Below are 26,031 nucleotides of genomic sequence, written 5' to 3' on the forward strand. Positions count from 1 at the left end.
CCTTCGACTCTTGATGTTGGACTGACCTGTTATCCTACTCTAAGATCAAACTAACCTACTCAGCCTTCATTTTACAATCATCCATGTGCTTATAAGGGAGTCGCTAAATGACCCTAATGTATCTGGCTCTACTACCACTGCTGACAGTGCATTCCACACACCCACCACTCTCTGTGTAAAGAACCTATTTCTGACATCTCCCCTAAAACTTCCTCCAATCACCTTAAAATTAAGACCCCTCATGACAGCCATTCCCACCCTGGGAAAAAGTCTCTGTCTATCCACTCTATCTATGCCTCTCATCATCTTGTACACCTCGATCAAATCACCTCTTATCCTTCTTTGCTTCAATGAGAAAAGCCCAACCTCCCTTGACCTTTCTTCATAAGACATGCCCTCCAGTTCAGGCAATATCCTGGTAAATCTCCTCTGCACCCTCTCCTGAAGCTAGGGATTTTCAAAAACTTTTAAGAAAGCAATACACTTTCTCAGTTGTTCACATCAAAATTGGTGGGCTGCAACAAAGAAACTAATTATGGCAGGTTTGATTAAACAACTATAACAATTTCTTTTTAAATGGGGACTGATATAAGTTAATTAGCTTCATGGATTCCTCAGAGTTCTTAATCATCTGAAGTAATTTTCGGGTAAATACATTAAATGCTATTTGAGGTGTAGACATTATATTTTGCATCAGATGGATTACAAATGCAAAAATCAAAATTTTAAAAATTAATTTAAATAATAATTTTCACTTACGTATCATTTTAACAAAACAAATTATTTACAGGAGTATAATTAAGGAAATATTGATGTTGAGCCACATCAGGTATTCAAATAAGGGACTAAATGCGTAACCATTAGAAAATATTAGAAATGATAGTAAAAGTTTTTTTCAATACATAAGGACCAAACGAGAGGCAAAAGTAGAAATTGGTCGCTCTAAATTGATGCTGAATGGGAGATAAAGAACTAGCTGAAGAACTTAATAAATACTTTGTGTCAATCTTCACAGTGGAAGACGTGAATAATATCCCAACAATTAAGGAGATTCATAAACTCATAGAGATGTACAGCATGGAAATAGACCCTTGTCTATGCCAACTAGATATCCCAAACCAATTTATTCCCACCTGCTAGCACCCAGCCCATGTCCCTCCAAACCCTTCTTATTCATATACCCATTCAAATGCCTTTTAAATGTTGCAATTGTACCAGCCTCCACCACTTCCTCTGGCAGCCCATTCCATACACATACCACCCTATGCGTGAAAAAGTTGCCCCTTATGTCCCTTTTATATCTTTCCCCTCTCACCCTAAACCTATGCCCTCTAGTACTGGACTCCCCCACGCCAGGGAAATGACTTTGCCTATTTATCCTATCCATGCCCCTCATAATTTTGTAAACCTCTATGAGGTCACCCCTCAGCCTCCGACACTCCAGGGAAAACTGCCCCAGCCTGTTCAGCCTCTCCCCATAGCTCAAATTCTCCAACCCTGGCAACATCCTTGTAAATCTTTACTGAACCCTTTCTAATTTCACAACATCCTTTGATAGGAAGGAGACCAGAATTGCACGCAATATTCCAACAGTGGCCGAACCAATGTCCTGCACAGCTGCAACATGACCTCCCAACTCCTGTACTCAATGCTCTGACCAATAAAGGAAAGCATACCAAATGCCTTCTTCACCATCCTTTCTATCTGCGACTTCACTTTCAAGGAGCTATGAACCTGCACTCCATGGTCTCTTTGTTCAGCAACACTCCCTGGGACCTTACCACCTCTTCCCACTCTATCTCTTGCAAAAATGCCATCCCGTATTCCCAATTTCTCCGCCTCCGCCGTATCTGCTCCCAGGAGGACCAGTTCCACCATAGGGCACACCAGATGGCCTCCTTCTTTAGAGACCGCAATTTCCCTTCCCACGTGGTTAAAGATGTCCTCCAACACATCTCGTCTACATCCCGCACCTCCGCCCTCAGACCCCACCCCTCCAACCGTAACAAGGACAGAACGCCCCTGGTGCTCACCTTCCACCCTACAAACCTTCGCATCAACCAAATCATCCACCGACATTTCCGCCACCTCCAAAAAGACCCCACCACCAGGGATATATTTCCCTCCCCACCCCTTTCCGCCTTCCGCAAAGACCGTTCCCTCCGTGACTACCTGGTCAGGTCCACACCCCCCAACGACCCACCCTCCCATTCTGGCACTTTCCCCTGCCACCGCAGGAACTGTAAAACCTGTGCCCACACCTCCTCCCTCACCTCTATCCAAGGCCCTAAAGGAGCCTTCCACATCCATCAAAGTTTCACCTGCACATCCACCAATATCATTTATTGTATCCGTTGCTCCCGATGTGGTCTCCTCTACATTGGGGAGACTGGGCGCCTCCTAGCAGAGCGCTTTAGGGAACATCTCCGAGACACCCGCACCAATCAACCAAACCGCCCCGTGGCCCAACATTTCAACTCCCCCTCCCACTCTGCCGAGGACATGGAGGTCCTGGGCCTCCTTCACCGCCGCTCCCTCACCACCAGACGCCTGGAGGAAGAACGCCTCATCTTCCGCCTCGGAACACTTCAACCCCAGGGCATCAATGTGGACTTCAACAGCTTCCTCATTTCCCCTTCCCCCACCTCATCCTAGTTTCAAACTTCCAGCTCAGTTACTGTCTCCTTGACTTGTCCGACCTGCCTATCTTCTTTTCCACCTATCCACTCCACCCTCTCCTCCTTGACCTATCACCTTCATCTCCTCCCCCACTCACCCATTGTACTCTATGCTACTCTCTCCACCCCCACCCTCCTCTAGCTTATCTCTCCATGCTTCAGGCTCACTGCCTTTATTCCTGATGAAGGGCTTTTGCCCGAAACGTCGATTTCGCTGCTCGTTGGATGCTGCCTGAACTGCTGTGCTCTTCCAGCACCACTAATCCAGTATTTGGTTTTCAGTATCTGCAGTCATTGTTTTTACCTTACCATTAAGTGTATAAGTCCTGCTAAGATTTGCTTTCCCAAAATGCAGCACCTCGCATTTATCTGAATTAAACTCCATCTGCTACTTCTCGGACCCACTGGTCCATCTGTTCAAGATCCTGTTGTAATCTGAGGTAACCTTCTTCGTTGTCCACTACACCTCCAATTTTGGTGTCAAGGGGCAGAGTTGAATTTGGTGGCCATTACAAAGGAGAAAGTACTTGAAAAGCTAAAAGGTCTAAAAATTGATAAATCTCCTGGCCCGAATGGGCTACATCCTAGAGTTCTGAGGGAGGTGGCTGAAGAAATAGCAGAGGCATTGGTTGTAATCTTTCAAAAATCACTGGAGTCAGGGAAAGTCCCAGATGATTGGAAAGTCGCTGTTGTAACCCCCTTGTTCAAGAAAAGTTCAAGACAAAATATGGAAAATTATAGGCTGATAAGCCTAACCTCAGTTGTAGGTAAAATTCTGGAATCCATCATTTCTAAATTCTTGGAAGTTACAGGGTCGAATTAGAACAAGTCAGCATGGATTTAGTAAGGGGAGGTCATGGCTGACAAACCGGTTAGAATTCTTTGAAGAGGCAACAAGTAGGTTAGACCAGGGAAACCAACTGGATGTTATCTACCTAGACATCCAAAAGGCCTTTGATAAGGTGCCTCTCGGGTGGGTGCTGAGTAAGGCGAGGGGCCATGGTGTTCGAGGTGAGTTACTGGCATGGATTGAGGATTGGCTGACAGACGGCAGAGAGTTAGGATAACAGGTTCTTTTTCGGAATGGCAGCTGGTGACAAGTGGTGTCCTGCTGGCCTCAGTGTTGGGGTCGGAGCTGTTCACTTTATGTATAAATGATATGGAAAAAGAGACTGGGGGCATTCTGGCGAAGTTCACCGATGATACAAAGTTAGGTGGACAGGCACATAGTTCTGAGGAGGTGGGAAGGCTACAGAATGATTTAGAGAGTTTTGGAGGGTGGTGGAAGAAATGGCTGATGAAATTCATAGAGAGCAAATGTGAGGACTTGAACTTTGGAAAAAAGGACACAGGCATGGACTATTTTATAAATGGTGAGAAAATTCATAAAGCCAAAACACAAAGGTATCTAGGAATGGTAGTACAGGATTCTCCAAAGGTTGACTTGCAGGCTGAGCCCATGGTTAAGAAAGCAAATGTAATGTTGTCATTTATCTTAAGGGGGTTGGAATATAAAAGCAGTGATGTGCTACTGAGACTTTATAAAGCTCTGATTCCTGAAGAAGGGCTGATGCCCGAAACGTCGATTCTCCTGTTCCTTGCATGCTGCCTGACCTGCTGCGCTTTTCCAGCAACACATTTTCAGCAAAGCTCTGGTTAGGCCCATTTGGAATACTATGTCCAGTTTTGGGCCCCACACCTCAGGAAGGACATACTGACACTGGAGCGTGTCCAGCGGAGATTCACACGGATGATCCCTGGAATGGTAGGCTTAACATTTGATGATCGGCTGAGGATCCTGCAATTGTATTCAATCGAGTTTAGTAGGTTGAGGGGAGATCTAATAGAAACTTACAAGACAATGCTTGGCTTAGAAAGGTTAGACACTAGGAAATTGTTTCTGCCAGGCAGGGATACTAGGACCCGTGGGCACAGCCTTAGAATTAGAGGGGGTCAGTTTAGAACAGAAATGAGGAGACATTTCTTCAGCCAGAGAGTGGTGGGCCTGTGGAATTCATTGCCACGGAGCGCAGTGGAACCAGGATGTTAAATGTCTTCAAGGCAGAGATTGATAAATTCTTAATCTTGTAAGGAATTAAGGAATATGGGGAGAATGCAGGTAAGTGACATTGAAATGCCCATCAGCCATGATTGAATGGCGGAGTGGACTCGATGGGATGAATGTCCTTACTTCCACTCCTATTTCTTATGGTCTTATGGTCTAACCAAAGAAGTAAGTTTTAATGAGGATCTTAAAGGAGAGGGGTTTATAGGGGGAGAAATTTAGGGAGGGAATTGAAGAACTTAGGGCCTAGGACCGAGCTGAGGACAAAAATGAACCAAAAGTTTAAGACTGAACAGCAAAAGTGTAAATTTTTTGAACTGATTAATTATAAACCATGCACTTTTTTCTGAAGTGGTTAAGCCTATTGGTGTAATATAACTATAATTAATCAAATATGGCAGAATATGTATTCGTATTTCATTGGGAAGATCAATTTTTAAGGATTAATATTATTGATTACCTGACTACTGATTCCACAGTACAGACTAGCTCTTCTGCACCACACTCTCTAGTGTTCATTGGAGGGGGTGAAGTCTGGTACAGGTGTGTCTCCGCAGCAGCACCAATCTCACTGCTGTGGTGATTGTAATGACACCTTTTGCAATAACGCACTGGTCTGTTTCCATGACGACCACAGCATCCTGCTGAGAAGCAGGTAACAATGGCTCTCCTAACATGCGAGCTACAATTCTTATGGGGAACAAAACTTTCACGTTAGTTAAAAGAACCACAAGTTCAATTTTTTTATTACTAGAAAGTATTCTTTAGGCTTTCAAAATGCTAAACTTTCACACAACATTATCCGGCAGATCAATAATTTTGGATGAGTTCTAATATCTTCTTTCCTGTTGATGAAACATTAAAGATCCTTAAAATTAATATCTGCTTGCAATATTTTAAAATGCCATTTGGTGTTAGTTGTACCTTCAGACAGCCCAGTTAGGTACTGGCCAAACTCAGCAGCAGTCTAGCCAAGGCAGGAAACATAATAAAAATTAGCAGTATCTGTAAACTGAGAAAATCAGTCAACATTTCAGAATTACATTCTTACAGTTCTGATGAAAGTTAAATAAACTTGAAATCTTAGCTGGTTTTCTCTGTACAACCTATGACTGATGTGCTGAATGGTTCCAGCATTTGCTATTTTTTTCAGATTTCCAGTATTCCAAAGTGTTTTGCTTCTAAGTTAGTGCGTGTTTTAAGTCAGATTTGTTTCCAGCTTGCCAACCTAATTTTCTTCATCAAAAAGAAAAAGGATCCTGGATTTATAATGATCCTATAAATTAGCACATCTTCACATTTCGTGTTCTCAACAACAGAATCAATAGAAAACTGAAGCCTTGGTGAAGCTAAATTTAAAAACACAATTGCAAGACTAAATGCTAAAACTCATATAAATGTACTTTCAATCTCAAGTTACCTTCTCTCTTCATCCTGTTAAGGTAAACAAAATATATCAGGGTATTTAAAGGCAAGTGAAAGTTCCCTCTCCATTTAATGCAACTCAAATTACCTTTCAAAGCACTCAAAAATCAACAACTCCATTGAGAGCAGTCCTCTTTAGCATCTTCTTCGATCCAAAATAGACATAATCAGGATACCATGAGGTACCAAATGTAAGTAACTCGATGAACAACTAAGATTTGGAGTGTAATAATTAAACCGTAAATATAATCAGCTGGCCAGATTGTTACTGGTGTATAATGTCACCAGTGCAGCTCCAGATATTCTATTCTAATTTTACTATTCTATCTATCTCCAGGGAACCATCAAATACTCTGAATCATGTAAGTTTGCTTAATGAAACAATTCATAGGAAAAGCTGCCAGGTGCTCCTTTTCCATGCAGCTTAACTTGAATTAATTTCATAGTGGGTTAAAAAAAATCAACTATATTTTGATTTTAGAGCTAAAAGGGGAGAGCAAGGATGCTGCTCGGACAAAACAAAATGGTTTGGTTGGATATTTGCATCAACTGGTCAGGATGTATCCTGTGGTCAATACCGATCAGTTAATGCAAATATCCAAACAAACTACTTTTTTTTGTCCGAGCAACATTCTTGTTCTTCTCTTTGTTTTTTTTACCCACTGTGAAATTAATCCCAGTTAAACTGCAGAAAAGAGCTGATAAATTTAGTACCTTACAGGAGACATTGGACATCGGATCACAGCTTTGCTGACCCATCCCCGTTTGTATTGTGACCCCCAACATTCTCTGGTCATTGCTCCTCACTTAATGATGTGAAATCACTTCATAAACATTTACTTAGAAGTTGATGTTAGTTATTGATAATGCATCTGAAGTAAAACAAATCAAGTGATCTGAGCGATTTAAAGAAATAAGTAAAGAAATAGATTATCAACAAAAGGAGTAGAGTTCCTTAATGTTATTTGCACCAACTAGAAAAGGTACAATCTTACTACAAATAATGAAAGGAAATTTACTGTCCTTCCCTCCCCCACCATCCTCTATAAATGGAAAACAAGCAGTCAGTACAATAAAACTTTAAGATTATGCTCTGTTGGTGAAAATAAACAAACGTTCTAACATTATTGGTTTATCAATGTGTCATTTAAAAATGGCACAATTCTTCATTGCTTCGATTTTTCCTACAGTAAGGTTTTTATGGTTATGGTATTTCTCAATATTTCCTGATGGGGAAGAAAGGTAATCAGAAGGGAAATTTGAATAGTTCCATTCTCAGGCTACTTCAAATGTTCATTTCCATGACAGCCCTTTTAGAAAAGATGACATATCAATTTGGTTTGTTGCACTGTCTGTCATGAAGATAATGTTTTTTTGATAAATAGACATCATAGATAGTGAAGAAGGCTTTTGGTATGCTTGCCTTTATTGATCAGTGCATTGAGTACAGTATAGGAGTTGGGAGGTCATGTTGCAGCTGTATAGGATTTTGGTTAGGCCAATTTTGGAATACTGCATGCAGTTCTGATCTCCCTGCTACAGGAAGGAAATTGTGAAACTTGAAAGGTTTCAGAAAAGAATTACAAGGATGTTGCCAGGACTGGAGGTTTTGAGGTATCGGGAGAGGCTGAATAGGCTGGGGCTATGTTCCCTGGAGCAGCAGAGACTTAGAGGCAACCTTATAGAGGTTTATGAACTCACGAGGGGTAAATATACAAGGTTTTTTTCCCTGGGGTGGCGGGAGTCCAAAACTAGAGGGCATAGGTTTAAGGTGAGAGGGAAAAGATTTAAAAGGGACCTAAGGGGCAACTTTTTCACACATATTTGGAACGAGCTGTCAGAGGAAGTGGTGGAGGCTGGTACAATTACAACATTTAAAAGGCATTTGGATGGGTATATGAATAGGAAGTGTTTAATGGGATATGGGCCAATTACTGGTAAATGGGATTAGATTTATTTAGGATATCTGGTTGGCATGGATAAGTTGGACCGAAGGGTCTGTTTCATGCTATACATTTCTATGACTCAGTGGTGGGTGGTGGGAGAACTGCAAGGTAAGAGTCCCAGCAAACAGTAGATTTTCTAGATTTATAGCTGTCCTTTGAAAATACACTTACACCTCTTTTTTGAATTTTAGTTTTAGTAGGGTTTTTAAATTTAACCTCACAAAGACTTTAATTGTCTATTGATTCAACTTTAGTTGAGGGTTATAGGTTGCTTCTAAATCTAGGATCCCTCTTCCACTTGGTGAAGAAAATTAAACTCACAAGCTGGAAACAAACCTGACTCCATCACACACACAAACAAGACACAATGTAAAACTGGAAATCAGCAGTTTGTGGATCTGTGGGGAAGTTGGTGAATACATTATGCATCACAGGAAAACAAATAGCAATATCAATATAATGGAATATTTCCTCTTTTTTGCATCAGAGTCACGATAAATTATGCAAAAGGAAATACAATGAAATTATTTTTGAAAATAGCAATAGCACTTATTAAAAAATTATCAAAAGAATCAATAGCCACTATTATATGATTATTTATTCAAATAACTTGCAGATCCTCTACCAACATTTCAAAGTGATTTAGGAGTGTTATGAATACTAGAAACCAAGTGCGAAAAGAGAACAGGAATCTTCATATCATATCAAGACATGTACTGATAGACAGGATTACAACATCTGTTATTTGTGGCTATTCTATATCCTAGTACAATGGATATGCAAATACCAAAAACATTGAGGAGAATCCTTTGGAGGAAAAGCCTTGGATTGACAAACATATATTATCAATATTAAATTCCTTTCTCTTAAAGGATATCACTGCACTAAATGCATCTCTTTGATGTTGAATAATACGAAGCAGTAATTGAGATAAATTCTGCTATTATGCCAATGTAGCCACACATTAATCACAAATATCTCCATGAAAAAAGTATAATTTGGCTCATCCTTAGACATTATTAGAATATGTCAGAAAACTAGATTTAACATTCAAGTTAATCAGTATGTTCTAAGTTGAATTTAAAATTACACATTCACAATGTACAATTAATTAATTTTGTTTATCTTGCGTATTTACTTCAATACTATATTTTAAATGCTTTTTTGTAAAAATGCCAATGAAAACTTTACTTTTCAAAGAAAGGATTATAATTTAAAATTAAATGTATTTAACAAGTTAACAAAAAAAGGAATAGAAAGTTTTTCAGTTGGAGAATGATCAAATAGTCATTACGTTGCATTTTCAGCATGAGGTAAAATCAACAGCACATTTTTGTAGAGCAAGCGATTTTCTATGATTCATTCTTTTTTATCATAAATGATATTTAGTTATCATTTTACCAAATGTAATTAACTTCTCAAACAGCTTGTCACTGCACAATTTCACACAATTTCAATAAATAAGTTACTCCTTCATAAAACAGCACACCATAACGGTGACATGATAGAAGATAATTGTATTCAACATACTGTGCGTTTATTCTCTATTCAAATCAGTGGCTATTATAATTTTTAAATGTTTTACAAGCTGGGCTAGCTAAGTAATTAATTTTCATTCTGCAAGACAAACTGAATGGTAAATACTGAAAGCAAAATCCAGAAACATCAACAAGAAGCACAAGAAAGGCACATATTTGACATTTTCAACTCAATGAAGAATGCACATCTAGCTTCTTCAGAGGCCTAATGCTTGTACAGCCAGCCACAGTGTAAGGACACTGATGATTTGTTAGAAACATTGACCATGATTGCAATTAAGATTTTCAATGCTTCAAGCAATGTTAAATGAATTGCATCAAACAATTATTGCAATATTTGAGTTGCATCTAATTCTAAAACCAAGGGCTGAATTATATTAGCATTGCAAATTGGGAAAAAACATTTTTTTCCTATGGGAAGAACAAAAACATCTATTCTGTGCAATTCCCTTCGGTCACTATTTACAAGAAGAGTTAAGAACAACAACAAATACTTATTTTTGTTGTAGACCCTTGTATTGTAGTAAAGCACCAAAGATATTTTACCAAAATATTTCAAAACAAACTACAAACTAAGAATGATATTAGGAGAAATTAGAGGTTTTTTTTGTTTATTCATTCAAAAGAATAAATGGCCAGGCCAGCATTTTGTGCTCATACATAATTGTCCCTTATAAGGGTGGTGGTGAGCTGCCTTTTTCAACCACTGGAGTTCTTAGTGTGTAGGAACACCCACAATGTTATTAGGAAGGAAGTTCCAAGGTATTGACTCAACGATGGTGAAGGAATGGCAATATAGCTCCAAGTCAGGATGATATGTGATTGGAGCAGAAGTTGCTGCTGGTGGTGTTTTTACGCATCTGCTGCCCTTCCCTTTTCAAGTGCTAAAACCTGTAGGTTTGCTGTTGTAAGAAATTGGTGAAGTGTTGTAGTGCATCTTGTAAGCAGTATATGCTGTTGCCAATATCCATTAGTGATGGACGGGGTCTCAATGAAATGGGTTGCATTGTCTTGGATGGTGTCAAACTTAATGTGTGTTTTTGAACGAAGTTAAAAGTGTTTTTGGAGCTACACTCATCCAGGACAGTGGAGAGTATTCCATCTCAGTCCTGACTCATGCCCTGTAAATGGTGCTCAACCATCGGGGAAACAGGAAATAAGTTTCTCGTCCAGAATTCATGGCCTCTAACCCGCTCTTGCAGCTATTGTATGTATATGGATGGACCAGTTCAGTTTCTGGTCAATGGTAACCCCCAGAATGTGGACAGTGGGAGATTCTGCAATGTTAAACCCAACAAAAGCTCAGGGACACTGGTTAGATTCTCTCTTATTGGTGATGATGTGGAGGAGCTGCGGTTCGACCCGGGGTGGACAAAATCAAAAATCACATAATACCAGGTTATAGTCCAACAGATTTATTTGGAAGCACTAACTTTTGTAGTGCCGTTCCTTCATCAGATCTAGTGCTACTAAATAAACCTGGTGTTGTGTGATTTTTAACCTTATTGGTGATGGTCATTGTCTGGTACTTTGAATAGCATGAATGACAACAAAAAGCATGATCAAAGGTTGGTTTTAAGCAAGGTTTTAAAGAAGGAAAGGTACAGAAGCACAGATCTGTTGAGTATCCCAGAGCTTTGGGCATTGACAACTGAAGGCGAACCAATCAATGGTGGAGTAATTAAAATCAGGTATGTTTAGAAGGCCAAAGTTAGAGGAGGAGAAAGTGAGAACTGCAGATACTGGAGATCAGAGTCGAGAGTGTGGTGCTGGAAAAGCCTCAGCAGGTCAGGCAGCATCCGAGGAGCAGGAGAATCAATGTTTCGGGCATCAGCCCTTCATCAGGAATCTTGCCCGAAACGTCAATTCTCCTTCTCCTCAGATGCTGCCTGACTTGCTGTGCTTTTCCAGCAACACACTCTTGAAAATGACGAGTGCAGATATATGTGATGCATATTCTGATGGAATTGAAAAGTGTGGTGCTGGAAAAGCACAGCAGGTCAGGCAGCATCCAAATAGCAGGACAGTCGTAGCAGGCATAAGCCCTTCATCAGGAATTGGGGGGGTGGTAGCTGGGAAGGCAATAGGTCAATACAGGTGGGGGGTAGGTGGTGATAGATCCGAGGGAGGGTAGAATGGATAGGTGGGAAGGTACCTGTCCATCTTCCTTCCCACCTATCCACTCCACCCTCCCCTTCAACCTATCACCCCCACCTGTATCTACCTATCGCCTTGGCAGCCACCTTCTCCTCCATCCCCAAGGGGCATCATGTAGTGGGCTAAGGATAGATCATCAAGGGATGCAAGGGAAGGAAGATACACCATTGCAAGTGATTTTCTGGCAAAGAGTAGGCAATTTAAAATGGAACGAGGTGAAAGCAGTCCCACAAAAGTGGAGAATCAGGATATCTTGTGGTGTTGTGATAGTCTCCCTACCCCTGGACTAGGAAGCCTGGATTCAAGTCCCACCTGCTCCAGAGGTGAATAATAATATTTCTGAATGGGTTCATTAAGAAAAACTGGTTAAATAAAAATATAATCAGAAGTGGAGAATCATTCAACAAAGGGAAAGCTTACTTTTGTCACACTCCCATAGGATATAACTTGTGCTTTTGGTGAGAGCTGTTTTGGTATTGTGGCAGCTGATTTAATTCAAACATGGAGTTCCAGGAAAATTGGAAATGGATTTGGGAGGCGGGTACATGACTTTGGAGATAGTATGGCAATTTTAAAGAATGGGGAGGTCAAGAGTTGTTTTTTGAGGCATGATGACAATACACTTAAAGGATAGGGGTACAAGACCTGAAAAAAACAAAATCATTTATAACATCCGAATCAGGAGGGAAGCTCATCTGTACTTTAAGCAGGTATGGTTTAAGGGAGTGATTTCTGAGATTCATGGATAACATGAGCTTGGAAGTGGCACAAGAGGAGAAAAACTGTAGAAAGATTTAAATTCAGGGCTAGAGCATTGCGTGCATTATGGGATATTTGGCCCAGTGTGCTGGTAGAAAGGAGAGATGCAGCAGAGGCAGCTGAGTGGATTGTCCTGATATTCGTGAGGACATCCATGAGCATCCATTATTGCTGGAGGTGAAGGTGAAGGTGAGGGGAATCGGAGGAGAGAAGTTTTAGAGAATGTTTTACAGTAAATGAAACTTAGAGGTTACCTTTACATTCCAGGTTAATCCTAGAACATTGAGCATTTTTTAAAGTAGATTCCCCACAGTGTGGAAACAGGCCCTTCGGTCCAACAAGTCCACCATGCCCCTCTGAAGACTAACCCACCCAGACCCATTCCTCACCCTTACGTTTACCCCTGACTAATGCACCTAACCTATACATCCCTGAACACTATGGGCAATTCAGCATGGCCAATTCACCTAACCTGCACATGTTTGGATTGTGGGAGGAAACCAGAGCACCTAGAGGAAACCCATGCAGACACAAGGAGAACATGCAAACTCCAGACAGACAGTCGCCAGAGGCTGGAATTGAACCCGGGTCCCTGATGCTGTGAGACAGCAGTGCTAACCACTGAGCCACCATGCCGTTTCCAGCAGATGACAACAGGATCACAACAGTGGTCTAGTCAAATCTAGCAGAGAATGGCTAAATCTGTTGTTCAGCATGTCCTGTATCCTGTGAATTTAAGGGAGTGGAAACGAGGGCCACACCAAGGCTACAGTAAGGGTGGGTAAGTGTAATGGTTTTAATTGGAGCAAGGACAGCAAAGGTAAAGGTAAGATTGCAGTTTTACAAATCAGTAGTTACAGAAATGTGAATGAAGCACCAGAGACTAGACAATGGGATTTTGAAAATGCAGTGAATTGGAGTATACATTTTTCTCCTAGGTACAGAAGGCAGCAGAGTTGGAGTATGGCATGGGGTTGTGGATACTGAGTGATTTACAAAAGTGATCAGATGCCTTATTGAAATTGATAAGGTGGGACTGTCAAGACTACATGAAATGGCAAGGCCAAATCTGTGGCCATGAATGTGGTTTAGGGATATTACATGGAGAGAAATTTCAAAAAGACAAGCAGGTGGGAAATTCACAGTGGAAGGTACACGATGAAATCATCTAGGATAAGAAATTATTTGGTGCAAAAGCTGGAGAGGAAAGCAGTGTGGAAATATTTTAATTTCACTTGGGAGTACAATGAAGAATAAGGATTTTAAAGAGATGTGAGATGCGTGTTGAATAAGGTGAGAAATGTAAATGATAAGAAAGTGACAGAAGAACTGAGAGAATGAGGCCAAAGGTGTGACCTGAGATCTGAGAGCCACTGTGATAGTCTTGGTGAGGTAAATATAAAAGATGCAGCTAGGTGGGCTAGATGTCATCACCCCACAGGCTGGTTTCAGTTAACGTCATGGTGTTAGAGCAATCTATCAAAAATAAGTTCATTAATGGCAAAGGCTTTGCTACAAGTGACTGCACTTTTTGGATGGTAATTTGTAGCAGGCTGGTAAGAGAAGATCTGCTGGCAGAATCCACAAGGTTAGTGGAAGACAAGTTGGACAGGAAGAAAATTGACAAGATTATTCCCTTCTGGATTGACTGACAGCAAGACTGTCAAGAAAGTATGATGGAGCAATTCGTGTTTTTGCTCAATACCGAGTATCTCAAACCTCATTGAAGAATGCCAAGTCAGGCAGAAAAGGAATCTGTAGGCTTAATCAAGAGAGAATTGGGCTTACAGCAACAAGACAGCAGAAAGTCAAGGAATGATATAATGAAGGGAATTGAGAAATGAAAGGAAGCACAACAACATAAGGGAATCTAAAAAGGACAAAAAGAAAATAAATTAAATAGAAAAAAAATGAAAATAGTGTAATGTGCTCATGAATTAATATGCTTTCTCTTTTGTATTACAGCACTTTTTGAACTGAGATATCAATCAATCTCAAGATACCTGATGGCAAAGAGAAACATTTGCACCTGCAAAAAAATTTTGATGAGGACTTCATTTGAACCAGCTCTAATAGTTTTGTTACCTTGGGGAGCCATTACTTTATTTTTAAATCTTGTATCTCTATACTCCTGTTTTGTTTGACAACGAAATGTGCATGATTGTGTGAAGTACTGCATGAAGCTCCTTCTACAACATTGATTCTGTGAAATTCTGCACCAAAGTTGACTCAAATACATTTAATCAGAGCTATTAATATTGATTAAATTATAATGCTGATATACTTGCATGAAATATAACTTGCTTTTGGCTTTATAAAACAGTAAGTCAGTGTTTTGGACACAGGCAGCCTTGGACTGCAGTTGCAATAAAATTCAGCCCTATGTTCTGTGTATTCCTTTTACTGTAAAATATTGAGCCTCTTTTCTAAACAATAGGATTTGCTGTTTCACATTTAATTGCCTGAAACACCGAGAAATTCATGAAAGCATGTCACAAAATAAGTAGTCTGCAGCCTGGTGATCAAACAAACTATTGCATGATGGTATGAGCTAGCAGAAGTGCATCAATCAACCATGAGATGAAAAGCACAACCACTGGAAAATTTCCACCAGATTACAAACTGGTCTTACCTTCTTCTGACAAATAGCCGAAATTTCAGCTGTAAAGGTGAACATATGCAATGAATCAAAATGAAAAGTATTTTGTAATTATTGCTGGGAACTGGTCTCCGCAAAACTTATATTTTCTGCAAATAAATATATCAATGGCAATAATTTCAATTTTTTAATGAAGAAAGCAGAAGTAAGGACAAACCTGGTGTAAAACAACACCCAGACTTTTTAAAACTGATTAACAATGGGACCTATTTAAACATTCAAACATTTTGATTGTGCAGTGAGAAGCAGAAATGGCCTGAGACGTTCGTATTGTAGGTCTGCACCACAAGTGCACTGCATATCACATTAGTTTGGACACTATAGTTATTCGCCAGAAATTGTCATTGAGCCCAATTCTAATTGTAAATAAACAGTCAAGTACCACCTTCGAAAAATTTGTTTGCAACTAACCATGTCATTTGCAGTGCATACTGAGATCAGTTTTCTCAGACATACAGCAGCTAAACCTGTAGTTCTTAAAGAGACAACTGTCACCTATCTTTCAGATGGTAAGGTTTAACACTTACTTAACTACATGTCATCAAAACTGCAGGGCACCGACAGTCACTGTTCACTTTGTGCCTGATTGCCTCAGGACCGTAGTCAGCTAAGCATCTCAGCTGATAGATATTCATTTACTATTGTATTGCTACCATTCTTCATTAAGCAAATGCAGCAGGAAATGTGCTGTAGATCATTCAATTTGTAAACTAACATCTGATCTCAAATGACTCTTTTAGGAATAGTTGGTTTTCATTATTTATAATGTCTTAAGGAACATCAGGGCAATATTTTCACCAATGCCCATTAAATGTGACATTTAAAATAAGACAATGGGACCAACATAACCCATCGTTTTTCTCCCCTTTTAAGTTATGTGCTTCCGAAATACAAAGGAATCTCGATTATCTGAAGGACACAGGCAGGGAGTATTTTGTTCGGCTAATTGAATGTTGGATTGCATAGTTTAGCCGAGCATCGGGATTTGCGAACTTGTCAGATAATCCGAAATTCAGATAATTGAATGCCGGATAATCGAGGTTCCTCTGTATATAGTTCATGAGTTACAAATAAATTCATGCCACTGGTTATTTCTCTGCAATTGCTCTTACAGCTTTGGGAATCACTTATCAAACTACTATTGCCATCTGTGGTTGATTATTTCTAATACATCAAAACAAAGCAAAATGAAAATGGTTTGAATGCAACATCAGTTTATAGCTTTCTTTAATCACAAAGCATAAAAATGAACAAGAAAACCCATCCAATCAAGAAAAGTCTATACTGAACCACTGGGTTACACATATTACAAATAATTTACAAAAAAGCTAATTTTATTGCAATCTGCCAGTGAATAAATAACAAAACAAAGGTTTACTATCTAGTCAACATTACGTCAACGGTTTGTATACAATTCCACACCTCTATCAATTTCCTGGTTGTTGACAAAAAAGAGCTTAGAAACATGATTTTCATCATAAACTGTTTAATTGTTTGTATACAAGGCTTTCTTTCACCTTTCTGCTGATAAACCACAGTTTGTAATGCCTTTGTCAGTAGTTACTCTTCCCACATGATGATAATATATATTTTAAAATTAAACATGACTAAATAAAATGTCTGAACCATAAACAGCTTGACGAAACAATCAAATTAAAATGAATGATTGGTATTAATTTCCCCATGCCACATCTGACAGGAATTGGTGGAAAGGTAGCTCTTTGAAAATTACACAGTACTTACAATCTTGTTCCTGCCAAGGTCTGGTGATCACTATTTTGATGAGGCCTTGCTTGAGGGTCCAGGTAATTTTGAAGTACCAATGGGTGGCACATGTACTTGACATAGGATACCCTATCCTGCCAACACTAATGGAAGAGCTGCAGACCCTTCAAAACAACTGAACTATTTTTGTGCAGCCAGATATTCCAGCTGTATGATCCTCTGTTCCTCATCTCTTGGACTAGCTCCTCTTTGTTCCCATCTAACTAACCTGCAGTGGTTCAGTTGCACATTGAATAAACAGATTTCTTGCCCCTATCAACCAACAGATGCTCCAAAAATGCAAATAACTCCCCGACAACATGGTAATGAGGCCAGAGTATGGAAAGGATTCAGAATTCTAACACCACCATAATAATACCAGGTAAATGTAACATGATGTCACAAGTTTTTAAGTCAATCTGTTTATCTATACCAGAAACTTACTTTGTGCAAGAAATGTGTAGTTAACAAAAATGTGGAACAGGTTTAATAATTTATTAAACAAAGGTTTATAAATTGGTATTAGTAAATGTTTGTGCTCCCCAGAATAGCTGCTTGTTACAAATACCCCCTCTCAAATCAGAAAATGTTTTTTTCTACATACTGCTGTCTTACAAAGAGATTCCTAATGTATATTTGCTTTCTCACTAATCTATAATACCACAATTTGTTATAAAATGACATACACGAACAACAATTTCACATTTCATCTGCGAATTGGTGCTGACAATTACATCTTACTGGGGTGTTAACAAGGATTTTCAATCCAAAACTCACCTTGTGGTAGCAGAACATCAATTAACCATTCAGATTGGATTCTGTTGGAAGAAAAATGGAAGTATAAAATAAACAACAAACTTACAGTATCCAAAAATACACAGGCAGACTTTTTCTTCCAAACTGAAAAGGAATTCATGCTGATATACATATACAACTAACATGATAAAAATATTGACAACAATTATTATGCTATACAAAGAATGGAGAAGGACAGAAAAGTTTCAAATAAAGACTGCTGTTTTGTGGTGTTGACTTTCATACCTTTCATATTTTTCTTTAAACTTTTGGCTATATATATAATAGAGTGTTGTGATGTAACAAGTATTAGTTAAATAAATGGTACTCACCCTGCAATCTTCTGACTGCATTCTTCACACAGGTATAATGGAGGTGGTTTTTCACCTAATGCCACAGAAATGGATGGATCTATGCACATCTTTAAAAGAGAAATTTAAAAAAACCTATAATTTAGTTAACCACATCAAGCAAAATGTTCAACAGAATTCAAATCATAATAACTGAAACTTGCTTCATTAATGTGAAATAGTTTCCTGTTGCGAGCTACAATTTCAGGAAAAATAGCCAAATAGTCATAGCCTCAAATCAAAATTATCACAAAATTCTTATTAAACAACAGGAGGCCTTTTGCTTCATCCTATCTGCACCAACTCTGCAAATAAGCATCCTGGCTTTATGACATTCTCTGTTTCAACCCTTCCCCTTCGTGAACTCATTTCTCCCTTACTCCATATCCCGTTTCAAAGTTCTGCCCTCCTCCGATTCTGGCATCTTGTGCACCCCAATTTCCTGCACTCTACTATTAGGTACCATTAGTTCCTAGGCAGGAATTTATTCCATAAATGTTTCTACTTCTCTTTCCTCCTTTAAAACCTATTAGTTTACCAAGGATTGGTCTCCTTCATAAGTCCATAAGATTAGGCCATTTGGTCCACCAGGTCTGCTCTGCCAATCATGGCTTATATGCTTCTCACCCCCATTTTCCTGCCTTCTCTCCATTTCCCTTCAACCCATTACTAATAAAAAATCTGTCTAACACCTCCATAAATTTATTCGCTGTCCCAGCATCCACTGCACTTTGGAGTAGTGAATTTCACAGATTTACAACCCTTTGAGAGAAGTAGTTTCTCCTCAACTCTGTTTAAATTTGCTAACTCTTATCCTAATATTATGCCCCCTCGTCCTAGAATGCCCCACAAGAGGAAGCCTCCACTCCACATCTATTTTATTGACAACTTTTATCATCTTGAATCCCTCAATTTGATATTCCCTCATTCTTTTAAATTCCAGACAGTATAGGCCTATGCTGTTCAATCTCTCTTCATATGACAAACCCGTCATCTCTGGAATCAATCCAGTGAACCTTCTCTGTACTTTCTCCAATGCCACTACATTTGTAAGGGTCTTACTCCCTCATTGCAAGTTACCATCCTGCCTATTTTTGTGTCGTCTTCAAATTTGGCTATCGAGCCTTCTATCCCTGAATCCAAGTTGCTAATGCATATTGTAAATAGCTGGGGTCCAAGGACCAAACCCTGTGGCACCCCACTAATTACATCCTGCCATCCAGAATTTTTAAAAAATTTGTCCTGACACACTGTCCTCTGTCCATCAATCTTCAGTCATCTATCCAAGCTAATAAATTATCCCTAATCCCATATGATCCAACCTTGTGAATTAACTTTTCGTGCAGGACCTTATCAAGTGCCTTCCAGAAGTCCAGATAAATTACATCTACAGCATCCCCATTATCCAGTGGTGTTCCACAGGGATCAGTGCTTGGGCCACTGTTGTTTGTGATATACATAAATGATCTGGAAGAGGCCACTGGTGTTCTGATCAGTAAGTTTGCAGATGACACGAAGACTGGTGGAGTAGCAGAAAGCATAGAGGACAGTCAAAGAATACAGAGAATATAGACTGGAGAGTTGTGCAGAAAAGTGGCAGAAGGAGTTCAATCCAGGCAAATGTGAGGTGATGCATTTTCGAAGGTATAATTCTAGAGCAAACTATACTGTAAATGGAAGAGCCTTGGGAAAAGTTGATGAGCAAAGAGATCTGGGAGTTCAGATCCACTGTACCCTGAAAGTGGCTGCATAGGTGGATAGAGTGGTCAAGAAGGCACATGGTATGCTTGCCTTCATCGGACGGGGTATTGAGTATAACAGCTGGCAGGTCTTGTTAAAATTGTAAATGACTTTATTACAGCTGCATTTAGAATACTGTGTGCAGTTCTGGTCGCCACATTACCAAAAGGATGTGATTGCTTTGGAGAGGGTGCAGAGAAGGTTTACAAGGATGTTGCCTGGTATGGAAGGTGCTAGCTATAAAGAGAGGTTGAGTAAGTTACGATTGCTTTCATTAGAAAAAAGGAGATTATGGGGAGACTTGATTGAAGTCGATAATATCATGAAGGGTATAGACAGGGTGGATAGAGATGAGCTTTTTCCCCAGGGTGAGGGATTCAATAATGAGAGGTCACACATTCAAGGTGAGAGAAGAAAAGTTTAAGGGGAATCCATTTAGGAAGTACTTTACACAGAGAGTGGTAGGTGCCTGGAACGCACTTCCAACAGAGGTAGTAGAGACAGGCACGGTAGATTCATTTAAGGTGCTTCTGGACAGATGCATGCGTAGGTGGGGAGCAGAGGGATACAGATCCTTAGGAATTGGACGATAGGTTGAGACAGTGGATTTGGATCAACATATGCTTGGAGGGCCGAAGGGCCTGTTCCTGGGCTATAAATTAACTTTGTTCTTAGTTCTTAGTTTCAAACTTTCATTATGGCCTCTCCAGGCACACACAATTGTTTTATTGAATATATACTGGAAGTATTTCTCCAGGGTTTCTGTTTCCTTTAAAATGAGAAAAACCTTTCAGAATAATTTCAGATCAATACAGTTTTCATTAATTGTATTTTTTTCTACATGCTTCATTAAAGTAGACTGTTTTCACTAAACGGTCATTGACTTTGCATAGTTAAATAGATTATCATTTAAAATATTTATGAAAGAGTGCTTCCTCACAGTCTCCAAGCTGACCTGCTACCCTTTCTAGAGTCAGATCTCCTACCACCAGAATCAGGTCCCAATGCTCCCACTATTGTGACTGATGATTAACAAACACACTCTCCTCACAATCACTAATGCCCTCCCTGACACCCCCACCTTTGCCCCCAATAAGTTTCCAATGTTCAGCAATCTCTCTTGACTTTCAAGTTAACTTTTGCCCCTCCAAGTCACTTGCATATTTCTTAACAACGGGAAGCTTAATTTCTCCTATGCAATGGCCTATGCTGCAGGGTCTCCCCACAACAGAATGGATCCGAACAATATACTTCCTGTTTACATCCCTTTATTGCGAGTACTTAAACACTGTAACAATATGGGGAAAATGTTCATCATGAATGGAAATCAGGTTCTACATGGAGGATGCATGCTGCTTCACCAAATTATTATCCAGGTATGAAAGATAATGAAAATTAGATGTGCTCCTTAAACAGCTCGCTATTCACTCTGAGAAATTGCCAGCCCAATAATGACAACAATAATATATTTTGAATTAGTTACAAGATTTTCAGAATACCTTCACAGCAGGTTTGTTGATTGCATTCTGACATTCGACATGCTGACAGTGAATTGGATTCCATGCTAGAAGAAAGTGAAAACCATGAGATGCAATTACACATAACAAATAATTGTGATTGACATCTAAGTTGCTGTTTCCTTGACAAATGAAGAATGAGATATTCTTAACCAATGTGAAGTCAAACTGTGCCAGTTTCCTCATTTCCCCTCCTCCCACCTTATCCCATTCCAATCTTCCTGCTCAGCACCACTCTCATGACCTCTCCCATTGGTCCATCTTTCTTCCCACCTACCCATTCACCCTCCCCTCCAACCTATCACCTTTACTTCCACCTCCATCCACCTAGTGCACTCTCAGTTACCTCCTCCTGAGCCCCACCTCCCTCCCATTTATCTCTCCACACACAAAGCTCCCAGTCTCATTCCTGATTAAGGGCTTTTGCCCAAAACATTGAATTTCCTGCTCCTCGGATGCTGCCTGACCTGCTGTGCTTTTCCAGCACCATACTCTTGACTCTAATCCCCAGCATTTGCAGTCCTCACTTTCGCCTAGTTGATTTTCACAAAAATAAGACATTTCTTGCATTTCTTTTATCCATTTATTGCTATTCATATCGTTACAATAACTCCAATTTCAAAACAGACTTTGGCCAGCTGAGTTTCAAGGTGTTTTAATGCAATTTCCTTAGTTCTGTGCAGGAAAAGTTCATACAGTAGGTCTCAATTCAAACAGCATTAATTTAGTTTGGTGGCTAGATTTGTTACGATTCAATCAGTGCATTCTGTGCTCAAAATCAAGGAACATTAAGCTTAAATTACATTCAGTTCAAATCTAATTTCCATGATCTTTTGAGCTACTTTACACAATATCAAGGTATTAACCATCCCTGCCCAGACGTTGCCATGGCCCCAGGGTGAATTGGGAGTTCCCATTATTTGTTCACATTTGTAGATTTTTAAACAGCCTCTAAAAATTAAATTGAGTCTTTCAAACACAAGTAACTAATTGGTGTAATGTAAATGCTTTTGATTTTTTTCTAAATTTACTGAATAAACTGACCATCACAAATTATGAAAGTAGTAAAGCTCAACATAAGTTCAACGCTGAAGTCTCAAGTCAAATGTAGGCAAAAGAAACTTCCTAATGATTGTCACCTACTGTCCTTCGACTAATTAATCCCTGTGTTGAACATCATTTGGAATCAGCAATGTGAACAGCAAGAGCACAGAGTGTATTCTTGTGGAGGTGTTGCAAGTCCATCACCAATATTTGTTCGGCAGCATCATTTCTAACTAAATAAAAGTGAAGTAATGTAGATGCAGAAAGTGCTGCACACAGCAGGTCTGGTGGCATAAGTGGAGAGATACAGAGTTAACATTTCAAGGAAGAATTATATTGGACAAGAAACATTAACTCTGTTTCTTTCTCCACTGATACTTGGCCCCAGCCTCAATAAGCAATTTGTTGCAAGTACGTTACATTGCTGTTACACTATAACAGCAGTTTACAGTTCTTATGGAGACAACGCCTCAACTTCACACTGAGAATATCCATACTGTAGATGTGGCAGGACCACAATATTAAATAAGACAGATTCAGAATGGATCTAGGCAACTCAGAACCGAGTACGGATGAGGCATTATATTCAACAACAAGCTTTACATTACTTAAGATTAGATTACTTACAGTGTGGAAACAGGCCCTTCGGCCCAAGAAGTCCACACCGACCTACTGAAGCGCAACCCACCCAGACCCATTCCCCTACATTTGCCCCTTCACCTAACACGACAAGCAATTTAGCATGGCCAATTCAACTAACCTGCACATTTTTGGACTGTGGGAGGAAACCAGAGCACCCAGAGGAAACCTAAGCAGACACGGGGAGAATGTGCAAACTCCACACAGTCAGTTGCCTGAGGCAGGAATTGAACCCAGATCTCGGCGCTGTGAGGCAACAGTGCTAACCACTGTGCCACCGTGCCACCCACCATTGCTCAGTATACTCCTTACTCTATCATTATTACCAAGCTAGGGGATCAACTCTAGTTCAATGTGAACTGTAGAAAAGGATGTCAAAAGGAGGATCAGGTATAGGCAAAGAATGAGGTGTCAACCTGAAGCTATAACACATGACCACATTTTTAAAAATTCATTCACAGGATGAAGGTGTTGTTGGCTAGTACTGTATTTATTGCTCATCCCTAATCACCCAGAGAGCCGTTAAGCATCAACCACATTGCTGTGGGTCTGGAATCATGTAGGCCAGACCAGGTAAAGATGGCAGATTCTTTCCCTGAAGGGCCTTAGTGAACCAGACAATTGAACATGGATTCATGGTTACTATCAGATTAAATCCCAAAGTGATTGGTCTCTAGATTAAGAGTCCAGCGTTAATACCATTAAGCTATCGCCATCCTCCCAAAACGCAGCTGAACATGGAACATAGAACATAGAATATTACAGCACAGTACAAGCACTTTGGCCCTCGATGTTGCACCAACTTGTGGAACTAACCTTAAACCCATCTAACCTACACTATTCCATTCTCATCCATATACCTATCCAATAACCATTTAAGTGCCCTTAAAGTTGGCAACCTGACCATTAATTTACCTGGACCATCTCTGACACCTCCCTCCCCTTCCTGGACCTCTCCATCTCCATTAATGACAACCGACTTGACACTGACATTTTTTACAAACCCACCGACTCCCACAGCTACCTGGATTACACCTCTTCCCACCCTACCTCTTGCAAAAATGCCATCCCGTATTCCCAATTCCTCCGCCTCCGGCGGATCTGCTCCCAGGAGGACCAATTCCACCACAGAACACACCAGATGGCCTCCTTCTTTTGAGCCCGCAATTTCCCTTCCTACGTGGTTAAAGATGCCCTCCAACGCATCTCATCCACATCCCGCACCTCCGCCCTCAGACCCCACCCCTCAAACCGTAACAAGGACAGAACGCCCCTATTGCTCACCTTCCACTCTACCAACCTTCGCATAAACCAAATCATCCGCTGACATTTCTTCCACCTCCAAACGGACCCCACCACCAGGGATGTATTTCCCTCCCCACCCCTTTCCGCCTTCCGCAAAGACCGCTCCCTCCGTGACTACCTGGTCAGGTCCACGCCCCGAAACAACCCACCCTCCAATCCTGGCACTTTCCCCTGCCACCGCAGGAACTGTAAAACCTGCGCCCACACCTCCTCCCTCACCTCTATCCAAGGCCCTAAAGGAGCCTTCCACATCCATCAAAGTTTTACTTGCACATCCACTCATATCATTTATTGTATCCGTTGCTCCCGATGCGGTCTCCTCTACATTGGGGAGACTGGGCGCCTCCTAGCAGAGCACTTTAGGGAACATCTCCGGGACACCCGCACCAATCAACCACACCGCCCCGTGGCCCAACATTTCAACTCCCCCTCCCACTCTGCCGAGGACATGGAGGTCCTGGGCCTCCTTCACCGCCGCTCCCTCACCACCAGACGCCTGGAGGAAGAACGCCTCATCTTCCGCCTCGGAACACTTCAACCCCAGGGCATCAATGTGGACTTCAACAGTTTCCTCATTTCCCCTTCCCCCACCTCACCCTAGTTCTAAACTTCCAGCTCAGTAACTGTCCCCTTGACTTGTCCGGACTTGTCCTACCTGCCTATCTTCTTTTCCACCTATCCACTCCACCCTCTCCTCCTTGACCTATCACCTTCATCCCCTCCCCCACTCACCCATTGTACTCTATGCTACTTTCTCCCCACCCCCACCCTCCTCTAGTTTATCTCTCCACACTTCAGGCTCACTGCCTTTATTCCTGATGAAGGGCTTTTGCCCGAAACGTCAATTTCGCTGCTCGTTGGATGCTGCCTGAACTGCTGTGCTCTTCCAGCACCACTAATCCAGGATCTGATATCCAGCATCTGCAGTCATTGTTTTTACCTCTTAAAGTTGGCAAGTCTACTACTGTTGCAGGCGCTGCGTTCCACATCCCTACTACACGCCGAGTAAAGGAACTACCTCTGACGTCTGTCCTATATCTATCATCTCTCAATTTAAAGCTATGTCCTGTTATGCAAGCCACCATCATATCCAAGGAAAATGGCTCTCACTGTCCAACCTATTTAACTCTCTGATTATCTTATATGTCTCAATTAAGTCACCTCTCAACCTTCTTCTGTCTAACAAACATAGCTTCGAGTCCCTCAGCCTTTCTTCATAAGACCTTCCCTCCATACCAGGCAACATCCTAGTAAATCTCCTCTGAACCCTTCCCAAAGCTTCCACATCCTTCCTATAATGCCGTGACCAGGACTGTACACAATACTCCAAATGTGGCCGCACTAGAGTTTTGTACAGCTGCAGCATGATCTAGATTAGATTACTTACTTACAGTGTGGAAACAGGCCCTTTGGCCCAACAAGTCCACACTGACCCACTAAAGCACAACCCACCCAGACCCATTCCCCTACGTTTTACCCCTTCACCTAACACTACAGGCAATTTAGCATGGCCAATTCACCTAACCTGCACATCTTTGGATTGTGGGAGGAAACCGGAGCACCCAGAGGAAACCCAAGCAGACACAGGGAGAACGTGCAAATTCCACACAGTCAGTCACCTGAGGCAGGAATTGAACCCGGGTCTCTGGC

At 40.7% G+C, this 26,031-nt stretch overlaps 2 protein-coding genes across 8 annotated transcripts in view; one reads left to right on the forward strand and one right to left on the reverse strand.

Moving 5' to 3' along the window:
* The window catches only part of prima1 (proline rich membrane anchor 1), a 349,594-nt gene extending 334,729 nt beyond the window's left edge, over positions 1–14,865 (forward strand). The window contains exon 4 of the mRNA XM_072568302.1: positions 14,534–14,865. Coding sequence (XP_072424403.1) covers positions 14,534–14,543 — 10 coding nt within the window. The 3' untranslated portion in view covers positions 14,544–14,865. The remainder of the gene's footprint in view (positions 1–14,533) is intronic.
* The window catches only part of LOC140476150 (protein unc-79 homolog), a 229,188-nt gene that overhangs the window by 171,871 nt on the left and 31,286 nt on the right, over positions 1–26,031 (reverse strand). For all 7 annotated transcript variants that reach the window (XM_072568293.1, XM_072568292.1, XM_072568291.1 and 4 more), the window contains exons 8-12: positions 21,376–21,440; positions 18,119–18,207; positions 17,769–17,809; positions 15,201–15,229; positions 5,204–5,433 (exon numbers count right to left, since the gene is read on the reverse strand). In XM_072568293.1, the coding sequence (XP_072424394.1) occupies positions 5,204–5,433; positions 15,201–15,229; positions 17,769–17,809; positions 18,119–18,207; positions 21,376–21,440 (454 nt within the window). The remainder of the gene's footprint in view (positions 1–5,203; positions 5,434–15,200; positions 15,230–17,768; positions 17,810–18,118; positions 18,208–21,375; positions 21,441–26,031) is intronic.

This window comes from Chiloscyllium punctatum, chromosome 4 (assembly GCF_047496795.1).
Source record: "Chiloscyllium punctatum isolate Juve2018m chromosome 4, sChiPun1.3, whole genome shotgun sequence".
NCBI classification, from domain to species: domain Eukaryota; kingdom Metazoa; phylum Chordata; class Chondrichthyes; order Orectolobiformes; family Hemiscylliidae; genus Chiloscyllium; species Chiloscyllium punctatum.